Source organism: Mesoplodon mirus, assembly GCF_964341445.2.
Source record: "Mesoplodon mirus genome assembly, chromosome: 12".
NCBI lineage: Eukaryota > Metazoa > Chordata > Mammalia > Artiodactyla > Ziphiidae > Mesoplodon > Mesoplodon mirus.
Window position 1 is genome coordinate 49468742 of NC_138988.1, and position 18768 is coordinate 49487509.

The 18768-nt window shown below is 38.4% G+C and overlaps 1 protein-coding gene across 2 annotated transcripts in view; it reads right to left on the reverse strand.

Annotated features, from left to right (window-relative positions):
- LRRFIP2 (LRR binding FLII interacting protein 2) overlaps nt 1-18768 on the reverse strand; it is a 122200-nt gene that overhangs the window by 99999 nt on the left and 3433 nt on the right. For both annotated transcript variants that reach the window (XM_082637804.1, XM_082637805.1), the window contains exon 2: nt 114-256. In XM_082637804.1, the coding sequence (XP_082493930.1) occupies nt 114-203 (90 nt within the window). In that variant the 5' untranslated portion in view covers nt 204-256. The remainder of the gene's footprint in view (nt 1-113; nt 257-18768) is intronic.

Here is an 18768-nt window from a genome sequence, read left to right on the forward strand (position 1 = left end):
TCTGAAACTTGCTTAATGAATGAATGTCTGTATATACCTCCAACCCCCACCCTGAATTTTTATAACATTCTCATCTGTACAACTCAGTGTTGAGAGGGGTCTTCCAGACATACCTCTCTGGCAATGCTACTCAAAGCTTCATCTTCTGCAGAAAATCGGTCTTTCACAGGTGTCCTTTTCCTTCCAGAACCAGGAGTCCCCATCTTGTCTTCTTAATAGTCTTTTAACTGTGAAAAGTGACTTCACTGTTTTCAGCCTTGAAATAAAAAGAAACAATAATTTAGGATGCTTCTCTTTATCCATTTTTAATGCTCATTTACACTTTTAACAAAGAGAAATAATATTTATATTTATATATTTATGTATAAATTAAATAATTAGTCACCAAACACTTTGTCCTCCACTATCAATTTATTTCAATAAATTTTAGAATATTTAAATTTATACTAATTACTAAACCTCCTAACTCTTTTTACCATGCTAAACACAGAATGCATTACCATATTAGCCTCAGAAAACTGCAAAGAGCAGTAATTCTACTTAACAGGTTAAAGTTACCACAGCTATTTCTAAAATCTATTTCCATTCGAAAGTCAAAAACATTTCAGAAAAGTCATTCAACCTAAAACTTTGAGAGCACATATTCAAGAAATCTTAATACAGAGCCTTAAAGCTACAAGGGTAAGTTGGCTTTTAGTGTAATTCAAGAAACAATTCCACTTAAACCATTACCACATCAAAAAAAACCACAAAAAACAAAAAACAAATGAAGGTTTATTATTCTGCAATTAGCAATAACCAACACCCTCTATGCAACAAATTCTGAGTGCCTGCTATTGCCAGGTAGGTACTATGGGAGGTGCCAAAGATACTCTGATGAACAAAACAGCGATGACACAGGCCAACAACTAAGAATATATCTATGGGTCTATTTTTATTGTTATTATTATAAGATGGATGTATTTTTACAAAAGAGAGAAGAAAAATTCATCTGCCAGGATTAAATAACAAGGATGATAAAGACCATCTAAGCTTTCTAACACATGGTATATGAAATTAAAAATACTCCTGAGAGGGGCTTCCCTGGTGGCGCAGTGGTTGAGAATCTGCCTGCCGATGCAAGGGACACGGGTTCGTGCCCCGGTCTGGGAAGATCCCACATGCCGCGGAGCAGCTAGGCCTGTGAGCCATGGCTGCTGAGCCTGCGCGTCCGGAGCCTGTGCTCTGCAACGGGAGAGGCCCGCGCACCGCAAAAAAAAAAAAAAAAAGAAAATACTCCTGAGAATGCATCCCAATTTATATGACCTCCTTCTCTCCTATACACATTCTTGAGAAGTACTGCTCATTTAGTGAAATATCCATTAACTTAATTTTTTTCCCTAGCTTTATCAAAATAGACTGGTGAAATTTCATTACACAGTGAGTCACAAAGAAAATCTCAAGTAAGTTTATCCTAATAGTATGACCTATATGAAAAGTACAAGTGACTTTAATGTATTGGAATTTACTTGATTCAAGCAAAATAAAACAGAACCACTTCATCAATCCATTCTTCCAAAAAAGTTCTCTCCAATGAAAATTCAGGCCATTCCCATCTTAGCTGACACCATTTTTATTCCCACATAGCTGACTTGTACATTTGTCAATCAGAATGAAGACTGAAGACAGTTCATTATTCCGCCATAGAAAATATATCTGATACAAGAAAAGGATTCATTTAAATGGAAATGGAAGAAAAAAAAGAATGTATATGTGAAAGCAGCAGTGGGTAACTTCTAGCCACAAATCAAGACAATTTCTGGAAAGCACAGAGGAGTTTTTTCAGAAGTCTCCCATCATCCTCATCTTCAGCATCATTTTAAAAATCATTCACTTATTTAATAGTAATGCTCTACAAATATTAGTCACCCACTGAGAAAAAAGCAGCATGCAACACAAAGTTCCTTTTCAGACTGGGGTGACAATTTAGCTGATGCACTGTGGTATCATCTAGTATTTGTCCTTCAGCCAACTTTCCAAGGACTCACTAAAAGACATTTCACAGAAGCAGGCATTTCACAAAAACAGCCATTTTCTAATTCCAGACACACAAAAATAATTACAGAAGAAAGATTTGGCTGGAAGTGTAGCAAAAGCTTAACAGTAGTTTTGTTATGAGGACGAGATTATGGACGCATTATTTTCTTCTTGATTCTTTAAAATTTCAACAGCATTTTAAAGAAAAAGGGAAAAAGAGATGCATTTAAAAATAAAAACATTCATATCAAAGAATACACTGGCCCCAAAGTGGGTCACACCCAAATTAGGCTCAACGTGCTACACAGCTGAGACATGCACTCTGAAGCCACTGCTGGTGGTGCTCTTTTGAACGTAGGATTTCTTTCTCCTCCTTCCCCGTAATCCAATTTCCATCTTTCTCAACTAACACTGTCTTAGACATTAGAGCTGCCAGGATATTCCTAGCACGCAGATTTATATAAAGAATTATCTTTTCTTAAAAACGCCTAAAAACAAAACTGTTTCAACAAGCTCCAGGCTAACCCACCCTGAGAGAAAGATGACAGTGAAAGGGACAGAGGCACAGGCTAATGAGCAGGAAATGGGAACTTCCCATCTGTCTTCCTTATCCTCCATGTCCTAGCTACAAGGGTACCCAGGTGTTTACGTGCATGACTGGCCGGGTCCTGTCACCTTTTTCATTTGCACGTGAGGCAGATCGACCATTACCTATTTCAAAAAACAATCTAGTACTTTTGAAAAAAATTATATTATTTGTATTCTGTAAGCAGACACACTTACTAATATCAGAAAAATCTAGTTTTCAGCTCCTACGCAACTATCTTCTAACAACTCCAGAACATTCTACACCAATGATGGGGGAAACCTTAAAAGAAATAAGATTTCTGGCACAGTCGATAGAAAACTACTTTTCAACAAAATAACAAAATTAAAGGTACAGACTCAAAGGTGACCTCGAATAAATTAGTTTTGGTTTCTGATTCTAAAGGACTTTCAGTAAGTTTCTATTCCAAGGAGGTTTTCTCAAGAACACTTTTCATGGGGAGCCATGTTAATTTCTTCCAGCTTTTCCTTAGTGCTATCAACTAAACCAAGAGCTAAACCTTTACATCCACTGACAAGAACAAAACTGACTGGTTTTTGTTAAGTCCTTTACCCAAAGTCAAGCTGATTTTCTCCAGATGGTTTTGTCATTAAGTATTTGTCTACCTAAAGGAAAGAAAGGATGTTGTGGAATATAAACCTTCCAAAATAGGTATATCAATTAGGCTTTCTCTTCTCCAATAAGCTTCTCATGTAATACATTTCTGAAAAATAGGCGTTTTGCCACATTAAGTGGCATTTCAATCATGATATTGTTCACTCTTGTGAGAACAGAATATCAGTGTGCCATACTCTAAATATAGCACACTTAGATAATTCTGTCTGGATCCTGATGGTTGCGGTTGCCTTATATCTAAATATTTCATCATAGAGAATTCAAAATATTGGCATAAGTCTTCGTGTCAGCATTGGCATTACAGTTGACCCTAGTCTGTACAATAAGACATTTGTTAGTTATTTATAAGCAAATCCAAGGATCCAGAATAGCACCTGAACTAAAGAATTAGTGTGATTGTAGTTGTTGCCGCTGGACAAGATTTAAAGTGAGAGGATCCGAGTTCAATTGGTTGTACGACCAACTGCTGCTTTGTCCTTCCCACCGCCTATGCCTTGCTTTCTTCATCCATAGAGCAGAAATAACAACTGTCCCAACTACCTAACACGGCTAATGTGAGGCTCAAATGAGTTAAGATAAATGCAAGCACTTAAAAGACCACAAAGCACTCCAGGAATGTTCAAAGTGTCTTGAATTAACTAGCTCTTTTACATATTTAGCTTATGAAGCTGACAAAAGGGCCATCCTAGCCTTTCTTTAAAATTTCATATTTTTAACTAAATAAAAGTATCCTCGGGCTTCCCTGGTGGCGCAGTGGTTGAGAGTCTGCCTGCCAATGCAGGGGACACGGGTTCGTGCCCCGTGCCGGGAGGATCCCACGTGCCGCGGAGCGGCTAGGCCCGTGAGCCACGGCCGCTGAGCCTGCACGTCCGGAGCCTGTGCTCCACAATGGGAGAGGCCACAACAGTGAGAGGCCCGCGTACCACAAAAAAAAAAAAAAAAAAAAAAGTATCCTCAAGTTATTTATTCCAGCATGCGTCATGTGATATCATTGGCCATACTAAGAATGTTTGGTGAAGCATGGAACAATATGGAAAAAATAAAAACACTTTTAACGATAATCATTATACTGTAGCACATTTACATAATAAAAACAAAAATAAGAAGAAAGTTTTAAGGTACTTTGTGGTATTCAAAGTCTTTTTTGGAAAATCCAAATGAATACACAAGTTTTGGTAGTATGGCCTTATAATGCTCTTAGTTAGTGTTAGTCCTCTTATTAGAACACAATTGACTTAGAAGGAAAGACAGAGGTCATTAAATGGTACACTTAAGATCTGTGCATTATCATTCTATATAAATTCCACCTCAAAAGAAAAAGTCCTCTAAACAAATACTGAACTCTAGTCAATGATGCACATGTTGAAATATGTAGGGTTGAAGTGTACTTATAACTGCTACTTATTTTGAAATACATTCAGAAACAAAAAAGATAGAATAATGGATAGATAAAAGAATGGATAAAGGAATATATAGGTGACAAAGCATAATAAAATATTAATAGTAGAATCTAGGTGGTAGGTACATGAGTGTTCACAGACCTCTGTCAACCTTTTTTTTTTTTGGCCATGCTGTGAGGCTTGCAAGATCTTAGTTCCCAGACCAGGATCGAACCTGGGCCCCTGCAGTAAAAGTGCAGATTCCTAACCCACTGGACGACAAGGGAGTGCCCTTAACTTCTTTGTATGTTTGAAATTTTTTATAATAAAGTATTAGGAAAAAAGTAACTAGTGAGAGCTTCCCTGGTGGTGCAGTGGTTATGAATCTGCCTGCCAATGCAGGGGACACGGAATCAAGCCCAGGTCCGGGAAGATCCCACATGCCACAGAGCAACTGAGCCCGTGTGCCACAACTACTGATCCTGCACTCTAGAGAGCCCGCGAGCCACAACAACTGAGCCTGCATGCCTCAACTACTGAAGCCCGTGCTCCACAACAAGAGAAGCCACTGTAACGAGACGTCTGCGCACCGCAATGAAGAGTAGCCCCTGCTCACCACAACTGGAGAAAGCCCACGCACAGCAACGAGGGCCCAACACAGCCAAAAATAAAAACAAATAAATAAATAAATTTATATTTAAAAAAGTAACCGGTGAGAAAGGTAGATGACTAAATGAACAATAGGCCTGGGAACTGGGAATTGCAATTAAAAAAATCTTGATTTGAAACAAAATGGAAGGCAGAGGTAACCAGAGGACAGAAGAATACGAATAGTTATGTATACCTTAGAAAGATTAGGAAAAGGAGAGAACAGGAATTCCTGGACTGAAAGAAGATAATGGAGAAGGGGGAAGGGCAAAGGGTTGGGTGGAGAGAAAGGAAAAAGAAAGGAAGGAAGGGAGGGAGGAAAAGGGAGGTAGGGATTACAGTTAAAAACATCAATTCTGCAAATATGTAGATGAGACCATTACACAAAATGAATAAATCATTACCAGAACCTACAAAACCGACCCCCAAAAAAGCGTCTAGAACTTGAGGCAAAGTAAAAAATAAAAAATATAGATATATGAGGCAAAAAACACATGAGTCAACACTGGATGGCCTGGCAGAACAAGGAAAGGTAGATGCTAAGCACAAACTAAATCTCAGGAAAGTATCAGAACCTGTAATGGTTAATTTAAACTCATCTTTTATAAAATATAATGCCTGTAAAGGGTCGAAGCGAACTCATATAATCACATCTCCTACTTCCACATTCAGAAGTCCTAAGAATTACCAAAAATGTTTTTTAAAGTTTCATATTTTGAATACATAGTATTCTTATATACACAACACAACTGATAATCTTTCCATTTCTTCTTCTCATAAGATGACATGCCAGTGATGCACTTCCTTCCTTGCCAACAATGTTATTCAATAAATGAACTCTAATGGGCTGCATGTTCAACATGATTTATAATACTACTTCATCAACTGTGCAGAACCTAAATTAGGAAGATGTACTCTTACCAACAATTGCATTCTCAGTTTGCCCTACGAAGTAAACCATATTCTAGTACCACTGAAATGGCCTCCTTTCCCTACGCCTTTTAAAGTATCTCAGAAATACACGGTTGTATGTTCAGAGAATGAAAGGAAGGGAGAGAGAAAATTACATATTGTTGAAGATAGGTCACACTTAAAAGTGTGAAATAAAGCAGAAAACAAGAAAACAGCAGAAGTACCAGGGTTAACAGAAGCTCAGATTACAAAAACAAAGATAAAACCAAAAACGAGGGAGAAATATGAAAGCATGCAATAAGGATATGATTTTTTAATGTAATTAAATGGAGATTGTAAAATTAGGAAATTTTAATAAAATAAATCATATACCTTTACTTTTTCCCTTTTCAACAAATATCTACTGAGAATTTGCAAGGTACTATGTACATACTAATCACTACCTTATAAGTAGGCAAAAGACTACAATGGGAAAATTAAAATGGTGAAGAGGTCAGAGAGAATGTACTTATACTATTTCTGCATGTCCTTTCTTTTTTTTTTTTTTTTTTTTTTTTTTTTTTTTTGCGGTATGCGGGCCTCTCACTGTTGTGGCCTCTCCCGTTGCGGAGCACAGGCTCCGGATGCGCAGGCCCAGCGGCCATGGCTCACGGGCCCAGCCGCTCCGCGGCACATGGGATCCTCCCAGACCGGGGCACGAACCCGTATCCCCTGCATCGGCAGGCGGACTCTCAACCACTGCGCCACCAGGGAGGCCCTGCATGTCCTTTCTTAATAGTGTTCTCTGAAGCACAAAAGTTTTTACTTTGAGGAAGTCAATTCACCTAATTTTTTTTTCTTTTGTTGTAAGGCCTTGGTGGTGCATAGCTAAGAAAGCACTGCCTATCCCAAGGTGACAAAGATTTACTCCTATGTTTTCTTCTAGGAGTTTTACAGTTTTAGGTTTCATATGATCCATTCTGAGTTAGCTTTTTATATGGTGTGATGCAGGGATCCAACTTCATTCTTTTGCATGTGGATATCTACTTTTCCAAGTACCATTTGTTAAAAAGACAATTTTTTCTCTCATTGAATTGTCTTGGCACCCTTGTTAAAAATCAACTGACCATAAAAGTAAGGGTTTATTTCTAGACCCTCAATTCCATTCCATTGATTGATATGTATATCTTTATGCCAGCATTACACTGTCAGGATTACTGTAGCTTTACAGTAAGTTTTAAAATTAGGAAGAATGAGCCCTCCAACTTTGTTCTTCTTCTTTAAGATTGTATTGCCTATTCTGGGTCCCTTATCTTTCCATACAGATTTTAAGATGGGCATGACTATTTCTGCACCAAAAACTGGTGCAGGGAAAAAAAAAGTGGGTGGGGCAGCAGGGATTTTGATAGGGATTATATTGAATCATAGATCAACTTGGGGAGTACTGCCATCTTAACAACATTAAGATTCCAAGCCAGAACATGGGGTATCTTGCCATTTATTTAGATCTTCTTTAATTTCTTTCTACAATGTTTTATGATTTTCAATGAACAAGTCTTGAACTTCTCATATTAAATTTCTTCTCACATCACAAGGGTCGTTTTAAAGATCAAATGGATATAAACATTTCTATAAACTGTAAAATGCTTCAGAAATATAAGGTGTAACTGACACCAAAAAAAAAAAAAAAACCCACAAAAGATCTGAAATCAAAATAGCAAAAGAGGTGGCAAAGCAAAACTCAGAAGTAAATCCCCTGGCTAAAGTTAATTTTAGTTGAGCCACAGGTGGGTGGGTAGGTGGGTGGGAAACTGACATTTTCAAACACAAATCTAATCCAACACCAGACCTACGTACTTTGTGGGAAGGCACTTTTCACTATTTCCAATTAACTAGATACGTAGCAACATCTCTTACTGAACTGTACAAGGGTGTGTTTTCTTTCTGAGGTATGTGGAATTATTACTGAAATACTTCTTCCATGAAAAGAAATGAAAATCAAAATGATAGAAGCATGTAACTAACCTCTGCCACTAATAATAAAATAGAAGGGACCAGAATTAAATCCCAAAGGGGGAAGAAGAACTTAGGTTCTCCTTCTGATTGGGAATGAATTCTACTGACGATACTCATAACTCTATTCTAATAGTAACAAAAATAAAATTTAGAACATAATACAACAAAAGAAAAAAATTACATGAATGAAGACAATCATTTTAATTTCTTTTTAATCTACGGTAAAACAAAACACTAAGCTGAAAATGACCCAAACTGACAACAGCTTTAAGTCAAGGCCAGTCAACATGATGCAATAAACTGTGGCATTAGAAAACTCATGGGAAGCAAGCAAAGACAGGGACAAGTTTGATATCATGCCTATAAGGTACAAAAAGATGACAAAATGGCATGTAAAGTATGACTGAAAATATGTAAAATTTTGTACATATGAATAATAAATGGCAAAGGCAATCATGTAAAACAGAAAAAAAAAAGAATTTTCTTTTTTCTTAAGCTTTATATACTGTTGATAATCACCTTACCAAAAAACTGATTTAAGCTAAAAGCTACAATTCTGTGGCTATTTCATAGTATGAAAACTTGTAAGGATAACCAACTTTGACACTATATTAATAAGCTTTTAAGGGGGAAAGACTCATTTAGCCTGTCAGACCAACTACAAAGTATGACTATAAAAATTTATGTTGGGGCTTCCCTGGTGGTGCAGTGGTTGAGAGTCCGCCTGCCGATGCAGGGGACGCGGGTTCGTGCCCCGGTCCGGGAGGGTCCTGCATGCCGCGGAGCGGCTGGGCCTGTGGGCCGTGGCTGCTGGGCCTGCGCGTCTGGAGCCTGTGCTCCGCAACGGGAGAGGCCACAACAGTGAGAGGCCTGCGTACCGCCAAAAAAAAAAAAAAATTTACGTTGGTCATCTCTGGTAAAACCATAATTTTCTAACAGATTTCACATCAACCAATACACTTATGGACATAAAGTAAATGAAAAACACATTGCTAATTTTAAAAAGAATGAACACCATCATATTAACCTTAAAAATGTAATAAAATTAAAACTCTTGACTCAAATCAACAGGTCAAAGTTAGAACAAAGAAGCAACCATTAATGTCCTCTAAAGTCTTGGGGAAAACATCAATGTTCAAGTCTACAAGTTTTTATTATCAGAGAAAAATTCTCGAAAATTTTTGTGTTTCCCTAAGACCTGTATGATTCCTTCCACCATGTAGTTCACCCACTAGGGAAAAAAAATAGTGGTGACATGAGGTACTTTTATAGCAGAAAGGAAGATGCCAGCATTTTCCTTCTCTTGAGCTGTGTTGGTCAGGTTTGTGTAGCTTAAACCTGTCTTACATAGAAAGACAAAATAATGCCCTGAAATTGTAGGCAAGATACCGATTAGGCTCATAAAAGGAAGAAGTCAACAAGATACGATGCGATATAAGTACAATGTTCATGAGGGAATGATTAGAGAGCAGAGCTGACAGCGCAGCTGGGACAGGAGCTAATCCAAGTGCTACTCCCATCGAAAGACACAGGCAATGAGGTCCACTCTAGACACACCACTTCTGCTCAAAAAAGACTCAATACCAACAGTTGGTGGCCCTTTTTTATGAAAATAAAGAGAAACTGACCCTCCCATACCTGTTCACCCACCACCCCCATCCCCCCAACACACACACACACACACACACACACACACACACACACACACATACACAGAAACAAAGAGAAAGAAATCATTAATAAAATAACTTCTCAGAAATTCAGGACATGAGTCACCAGATTCAAAGGGCCTACAGAATGTGTAACACAAGTCCTGAGTCCACAGGTATTTCATAGTGAATTATTATAGTTAATTTCAAACATGGGAACAAGGATGATTTTACAAGCTTCCAGGGGTGGAAAAACCAGGTCACATATAAAGGATTAACAATTAGAATTTTCAGACTTCTGGAAACAAAAGTAATTCTGGCAACAAGAAGACAATAGAGTGATGCCTTCAAATTCCTGAAAGAAAATTAGAGACAACCTATTCCCAGCCACACTGTTCTATTCTCATACTTGATTATTAAAAACACTTCAGACACACAAGTTCTCAAAAATTTACCTCTTTTACACCCTTTGTTAATAAGTTACTAGAAGATACATCTCTAATAAAAGAGAAAATCAAAAGGGAGGAAATTTAGCATACAGGAAATAAATCCAACACAGAAAAGGCAAAGGGAATTGATACCCAGAGAGGGTGAGACATCCCAGGAAGAAAGCTACAGATGGAAGCAATGAGATTCAAGAGACATAGTAGAGGGCTGTCATCACCCAAATTCCCACAGCCTTTAAGACTTCTTTTTAATATGAGCTGATCTGGCCCAGGTTTTTATCTGAATTTACTTTGTCTTGACCCCATGTTGATGAAGTTCCCGCTGTCCTACCCCCAGGTGCCTAGATTGGCTGAGGCCTTATTTCACACCACGGACACATTTTGCTTTTACCTATTCCTATCGGCTAGAGCAGGAACTGCTTAGAAAGAGCAGTGTACGTCCCCAACCATATTTCTTCTAGATATTTAGTACCTTGTAAAAACTTCAGCTCTGCCAGGTGCCCTGATTGTGATGAGTCTTATGGTTTCCCAGGACTCATAAGCAAACTTTCCCAAGGACTTAACAGAAAGGACTCAAGGAAGACTCTGTTCAGCTTATCTTCTCCTGTGAGCCTTCATTTAGTAGTGGCAATATGGACCTTTCTGTCCATAGCTAGGTTTATATTTGCCATTCAGGTTTTCAAAACTGTCCAAAAAAAGATACTGCTTAGGGATACATACTATGGTAGAAACTGGCCTATTGTTCACCAAGGTCATTTCCCTTTTCTGCCCACAGCTATGCTACATTTTGCAACCTTCCTTGCATTAAGTACAGCCATTTGACTGAATTCTGGCCAATGGAATGTGGACAAAGGTGACGTATGTATTAGTCCAGGCCCATCAAACTTCCCATGGAATCTACCACACTCCCTCTCTGCCCTAGAATCTGCCAGCCAGACGCAGACAGCTCAGTGAAACTGTGAAAGTCTTTGAGCCCCAGGGAATGGCAGAGTCACTAGATGAAAGGGGCTTGAGTCCCTGGGTGACTCTGTGGAACCAACTACTCCTTTGCCAGTGCTTCCCAACGCACAGCAGAGATGTGAGTGAGAAATAAGCTTTAACGTGTTAAACCACTGAAACTTGGGGGTTTGTTTGTTACAGTAGGTTAGCCTAACTTGACTAAGAGACACAAAAAGGTGGTCAAACTATTCAGTTTCTCAAAATTAAACCATGTATTGATTAGGAATACATATTTGGAGGGAGGGATGGGACTGCAGGGCTAGCCAGGGAATGGTCCCAAAAGAGTGATTAACGTGTAAAATGGGATTATGATTACCTGGAGGGGGAAAAGGTGCCATTTAAGGATATTTACAGGAAACTTCTAGGATACTGTAATGTTCAATTTCTTGGCCTAGGTAGTAAGACTGCAGCTGCTCATTTTATTATTCTTCCTGAAGCTGTATTTTTGCTTTCTATTTCTCTACAGATATTTCACAAATAAACCACTAATTATTTTGCTCAAAATAAATTAGAAAGAGTAGACACTTGAAAAATCTGTTGGAGCATTTGGGAAAAATAAGGTGAATAGAAAACTAAGCTAAAAAAAAAAAAAAAAAAAAAAAAAAGGCCTTAACCCCCAGGGAAAAAAAGAAAGTTAAACAAGAAAGGAAACAATTACGATATAATTCTTGGCTTAAGTAGTAAATAATACATATTTAGTTATAATGAAAACACAGATTTAAAATACCAAAACTGGAATGTTGCAGGGAGAGGAAGTAGGAGGAAACAATGAAGAAATACCACAAAATAATGATAAAAAACAACAGTTTTCCACCATTTGAAGATATTTTAAGTGCATATATATGTTTTTTACACAAAATGGGTTTATAAAATATGTGCTATTTTGTAACCAGCTACGGCAGACAGACACTAAGGTGGCCACCCCACCATGACCCCCAACTCTTGCTGTTCACATCTTTGTGTAAACACCTCCCCAAGAATGTGGGCAGAACTTATGACTTGCTTCTACCAACAGAATATGACAAAGGTTATGTGATGTCATTCCCATGATTATGTCACATTACATAAGGCTGTCTAGTCTGCAGACTTGCTCTGGGCTCTCCCTGATGGTCTGATGAAATGGTGAGACTGGGAAACACCAGAGGGTCAAGAACTTCAGGTTGCCCCTATAAGCTGAGAGCAGCTGGGACTTTCCTGGTGGCACAGTGGTTAAGAATCTGCCTACCAATGCAGGGGACACGGGTTCGATCCCTGGTCTGGGAAGATCCCACATGCCATGGAGCAACTAAGCCTGTGCGCCACAACTACTAAGCCTGCGTTCTAGAGCCCGCACACCACTACTGAGCCTGCACGCCACAACTACAGAAGCCTGTGTGCTCTAGGGCCTGCATGCCACAACTATTGAGCCCATGTGCTGCAACTACTGACGCCCGTGCACCTAGAGCCCATGCTTCGCAACAAGAGAAGCCACTGTGATGAGAAGCCTGCGCACCACAACAAAGAGTAGCCCCCACTCACCGCAACTAGAGAAAGCCCACGTGCAGCAATGAAGACCCAACGCAGTCCCCTCCCCAGAAAAAAAAATTTTTTTAAGCTGAGAGAAGCCTTTAAGAGCTTGAAGATAGTCTCTAGATGACGAAGTAACTTCTAGTAAGCAAGAAGCCTCAGTCATAAAACCACAAGAAAATTAATTCTGCCAAAAATCTAAGTGAGCTTAGAAGCAAATTTTCCCCCAGTTGAGTCTTCAGGTGAGAATTCAGCCCAGCCAACATCTGATTGCAGCCTCATGAGACCCTAAGCAGAGGACCCAGTTCAACCCCGCTCAGGCTCCTGCCCCAGAGAAACTGTAGGAGAATAAATGTGTGTTGTTTTAAGTTGCTAAATTTGTATACTTTGTTATACAACATAGAAAACAAATACAACTGCTTTTAAAACTGTGGATGAATGAATTCAGCAAAGTTGTAGGGATACAAAATCAACATAAAAAAATCAGTTGCATTTCTATACACTAACAATGAACAAACCAAAAAGGAAATTAAGAAAACAATACCATTTACAATAAGAAAAAAGAACAAAATACTAGGAATAAACCTAACCAAGAAGGCAAAAGATCTGTTCACTGAAAACTACAAAACATTGCTGAAAGAAATTAAAGGACACATAAATAAATGGAAAGCCACCTCAGGTTCATGGATTGGAAAACTTAAAATTGTTAAAATGTCAAATACCCAAAGAAATCTACAGATTCAATGCAATCTCTATCAAATCCCAATGACAGTTTTTGCAAAAACAGAAAAACCCATCCCAACATTAAAACTCCTATGGAATCTAAAGGGACCCCGAATAGCCAAAACAATCTTGAAAAAGAAGAACAAAGTTGAAGGTATCACACTTCCTGATTTCAAAACTTACTAGAAAGCTACAGTAACCAAAACAGTGTGGTATTGGCATAAAGAGAGACATATAGACCAACAGAATATAATAGATAGCACTAAAATAAACCCGGCACATGTGGGCGAATGATTTTCAACAAGGGTGTCAAGATCAGTCAATGGGGAATGGACAGTCTTTTCAACAAATGGTGCTGGTAAAACTGGATATCCATATGCAGAAGAATAAAGTTGGACCCTTAGTGTATGCCATATACAAAAATTAACCCTTAGTAGATCAAAGAAATAAATGTAAGAGTTTAAACTGTCCATACACAAAAAGCTTCCTGACATCAGATATAGCAATAATTTCTTAGATAGGACACCAAAAGCACAGTCAACAAAAGAAAAGTTAGATGAAGTGGATTTCAAAATTAAAACTTTTGTGCATCGAAGTACACTATCAACAGAGTAAAAAAAAATCAACCCATGGAATGGGAGAAAATATTTGCAAATCATATATCTGATAAGAGATTAATAACCAGAATATATAAAGAACCCCTAAAACTCAACAACAACAACAAAAAAAAAAACCCATTCAAAGATGGGCAAAGGACTTCAATAGATATTTCTCCAAAGAAGATATACAAATGGCCAAAAAGCATGTGAAAAGATGCTCAACATCACTAATCATTAGGGAAATCCAAGTCAAAACACAACGAGAGGGCTTCCCTGGTGGCGCAGTGGTTGAGAGTCCGCCTGCCGATGCAGGGGATACGGGTTCGTGCCCCGGTCTGGGAAGATCCCACATGCCGCGGAGCGGCTGGGCCCGTGAGCCATGGACGCTGAGCCTGTGCGTCCGGAGCCTGTGCTCCGCAACGGGAGAGGCCACAACAGTGAGAGGCCCGCATACCGCAAAAAACAACAACAACAACAAACAAACAAACGCAATGAGATAACACCTCACACCCATTAGAATGGCTATTAGTTTTAAAAAGAAAAAAAGATAGAAAGAAAGAAAGAGAATAATTAAGTGTGTCAAGGATGCAGAGATATTACAACCCTGTACACTGTAAAATGGCGCAGCTGCTGTGGAAAATGGTATGGCAATTCTTCAAAAAATTAAACATAGAATTACTATATGATCCAGCAATTCCACTTATGGATATATACCCAAAAGAAATGAAAGGAGGGACTCAAACAGATATACACTTGTGTTCGTAGCAGCATTATTCACAATAGCCAAAAGGTGGAAGCAACCCAAATGTCCATTAACAGGTGAATGGATAAACAAAATATGCTGTATATCTATATCTATATGATGAAATATTATTCAGCCTCAAAAAGGAGTGAAATTTTCATACATGCTACAACATGGATGAAGCTTGAGGACATTACGCTAAGGGAAATAAACTAGCTTTTAAAAGACAAATACCACATGAGTCCACTTATATAAGGTACCTACAGTAGTCAAATTCATAGGGACAGAAGGTAGAATAGTGGTTAACAGAGGCTGGGGGGAATGAGGATTATTGTTTAATGGGCACAGAGTTTTCATTTGGGAGGATGAAAAAGTTCTGGGGATGCATGGTGGTGATGGCTGCACAACAATGTGAATGTACTTTATGCCACTGAATTGTATACTTTAAAATGCTGAAAATGGTAAATTTTATGTTACATGTATTTTACCACAACTAAAAAACCACTTTGGATAGAGAGCAAAAGATGACTGTAGTAAGACAGGAGGACAGCGACCCTCTCATTTCCTTGACTATCTACTTAAACATAGTGATAACCATGATAGGGGGAAAAACATCTAATCTAAACCTACAATGAATTTTTTTCCCCTATTTTTAGTCCTATAATCTATGCATCACTTAACTGGAATACTTCTCTTTTTCTTTTTTAATAGAAACAACATGTATGCTTACTAATTATATTGTAATTATACAATAAATATTACAATAAATAGAATAATTCTATTGTTTGTTATCATAAATGATCAAACCATTTAACAGAGAAATAAACATTTTAACATCCTAATCCTCTGCACACAGCATACTCTACTTAAGGCAGAAATCAGACAGCCAAAAAACTGCTCCTAGCTGGTAAAATGTTTCTATTGAGGAAAGTGGGAGAGGTAGAAAGAATAACAAAGTCATCAGAACAAGTAACTTAAAAGTTAAATTTGTTTCCTAAAGCAATAAAGACATTTTGTATCAAAAGTAGTTAAAATGTTGGTGTTCATAATGAAAGAAAACTAAGATATAGAGGGTTCAAATTGAAAGCACTGGAAAAAGATGACTATGATTTTAAAGTAATAATCTACTTCTGAGAAAATAAAAACACCCTGATAAGCCGTTGCACTCCAAGGTTTTCCCAACCTCTTTTCTACTCTCTCCCCTCTGCTCTGTTCTAATCCCACTCTTTTAGGAGGAGGAGGGGAAGGCCGAAACAGGGAAGGGATATAATAAGATAATAGGAATAAGCCCGATAATAGGAATAGAGAAGAGAGAAAAATATTCCGATTATTTTTTCTCCTCACACTGAATACTAAATACATCATCATCATCAACTGCTAACAATCCAAATTTCTGAGGGCAAGAAAAACTCAATTTCCTGGAGTGCCAACCTAACCTAAGGCAAAAGAAAGGAAACTATCTGCAGGCCTTGCATCTATAAATTAAGCCTGTATGCCAAATTCTTCAAACAACCTCCACTCTAATCCAAGGCTGCGGATAAATATGGTGACATGAACCTTGATCAAAAGACTGGCAGGGCCTCCCTGGTGGCGCAGTGGTTGAGAGTCCGCCTGCCGATGCAGGGGATACGGGTTCGTGCCCTGGTCTGGGAGGATCCCATATGCCGCGGAGCGGCTGGGCCCGTGAGCCATGGCCGCTGGGCCTGCGCATCCGGAGCCTGTGCTCCGCAACGGGGGAGGCCACAACAGTGAGAGGCCCGCATACTGCAAAAAAAAAAAAAAGACTGGCACACTAAGCTCTTTAACAGCTTTCTAGCCTAAGAAGTGAGATCAGTTAAAGAACTTCAAACCCAAGTACTTTATTCACTAAGTGCAGAAAGACCAAGGTTTTCATGAGAAAGCACCTGGTACAGAAAGGCAGCTATGCTGGGACACAGCATCTGGTAATAAGCAAGAGTTTAAAGAGATAACTTCCTGATATTACACATGCTACTGTACAGTTCTATGGGAAGAAGAGAATGAGAACTTGGGAAGAAGCTGATTCCTCTGTATAAACTCAAAATAATCCTGTAAAACAGCCCATCATTCCCAGTGTCCTTATGATCCCAGGGACAAGTGTGAAGGTCTCTGAATTGGACTACTATTTCAACTCAGGGCATGACCTCCCTGCGTGGGTAACAGTAATGTCTTTCCCCTGTTGTGAAACATTTGACTGATCCCCACCCAACACTCTCAGAACCAGACATGACATCAATACTGGTACAATCCTGTGCTCCTCTTTGTGCACAGTTTTCTAAAATGCTGGCCTCGTTAGTTTTCCTTAATCATGCTCATTCCCTAAAAAGGGAAGACCAAAAAAAACCTGGATCCTAGGATACGCATGCTAAGCACATTTTCACCTCAAAACTTAGCCTTAATCTTCTGAAGGCAAATGTCCTTTATAAGCTCCCTCTTCTGTTGTTGCCACTTTTCCTAAACCGCAGGCCTTCCTGACTTGCAGTGGGGCCAGGATAGATTGTGGTTATGTGGTGGGTTCTGTCAGACGAGCTTTGACAAGGCCTCAGAATAGACCCTGGGCACCAGCCAGGGAAACTGCCACTCACAAGTTCCAACTTCATCCTCATATGTTAGTCCCTCAGCACTTTTTTTTCCCACTAGTCTCTCTCATTTTAAAAGGGCAAAGATTCCTGAACCTCCTCCCGGTCGTGAGTGAGCTGTATAACATTGAAATTAAAAATGTAAACCTCCCTTATTCTGCTCACAAACACTTTGAAGAATAAAGACTAAATCTGTACCTACCTTTTGCCTTGATAAATTAATCCATCAATAGCACTTTGGTTTGCAAAAGGATTTTTGGATCTCAAACCCCACAGAGGTTTATTTTATTAGGAATAGACTAGGCTATGGAAGATAAAGAGAGAAGGTAGGCCATTTATTTCCCATGTGACTAATAATATGGCAGCAGACTTCTGCAGGGCAAGAAGTAAAACTATATACAATGTTTTTAATCGATATTGGTCCTCAAATCCTAAAACAATCAAGCTACTACAAAAGGCGCTCATTTAACTAGTATTACCAAATATAAATGAAGTAGTTCATCTGTAATAGCACAGTCTTCAAGGTACAGTACTTTTACCTTTACCGGTATAAATAAAATTACCCAGCTGTCCCTCTAAAATGTTGAAAATTACCTTATAAAATATATTTACAGTATATGTTTAAATTGTGAGGATAAAGAATACAAAGCAATTAAGCACTCTTTTCTCCTACAAGGTTAAGAAAAAAGGTAACTTCTATTATAAAATAAATCCCGATATAAGCTTGAAATAAATTTTTTAAATTTCACAATTTAATTCCCAAACTTACACTCACACTTTCAGAAATAAATTCCATATACACACTTATGCACTAGAGCAAAGACTTACATACGAGTTGCTCCTTACAGCAGTGTTAGTGGAAAGCTAAAAACAACCTAAATGTCTGTCAATAGGGAATGTTAAAATAAATTATGGAAAATGAACAAGCTATGGTTCATCTACACTAGGCAGGACATCCACTCTTTTTAAAAATTAGATGGACATATGTGCTAATATACAATGATCTCTAAGACATATCAAGGGTAAGAATGAAAGGTATAGGACATTTCTCCTAAACATAGGTGATTATATGTGCAAGAGAAAATTTGGAGAGAGATACACAGGAAACCATTAAGAGTGGTTGCTTGGATTATGTAGTCGGCGTAGGGGGTGGGGGAAGAAGGTTAGAAGTTTATTGTGGAAAGAAAACTTCCTTTTCACCATATAACATTTTCTTTTTAAATGTTTAGCAATTTTAAAAAGTCCCACAAACATCTACTGAACCCATGAAGTGAGCACTCCCCTTCTACGGATGCCATTTCTTCCCTCTTCTTTTTTTTTTTTAAATTTATTTAT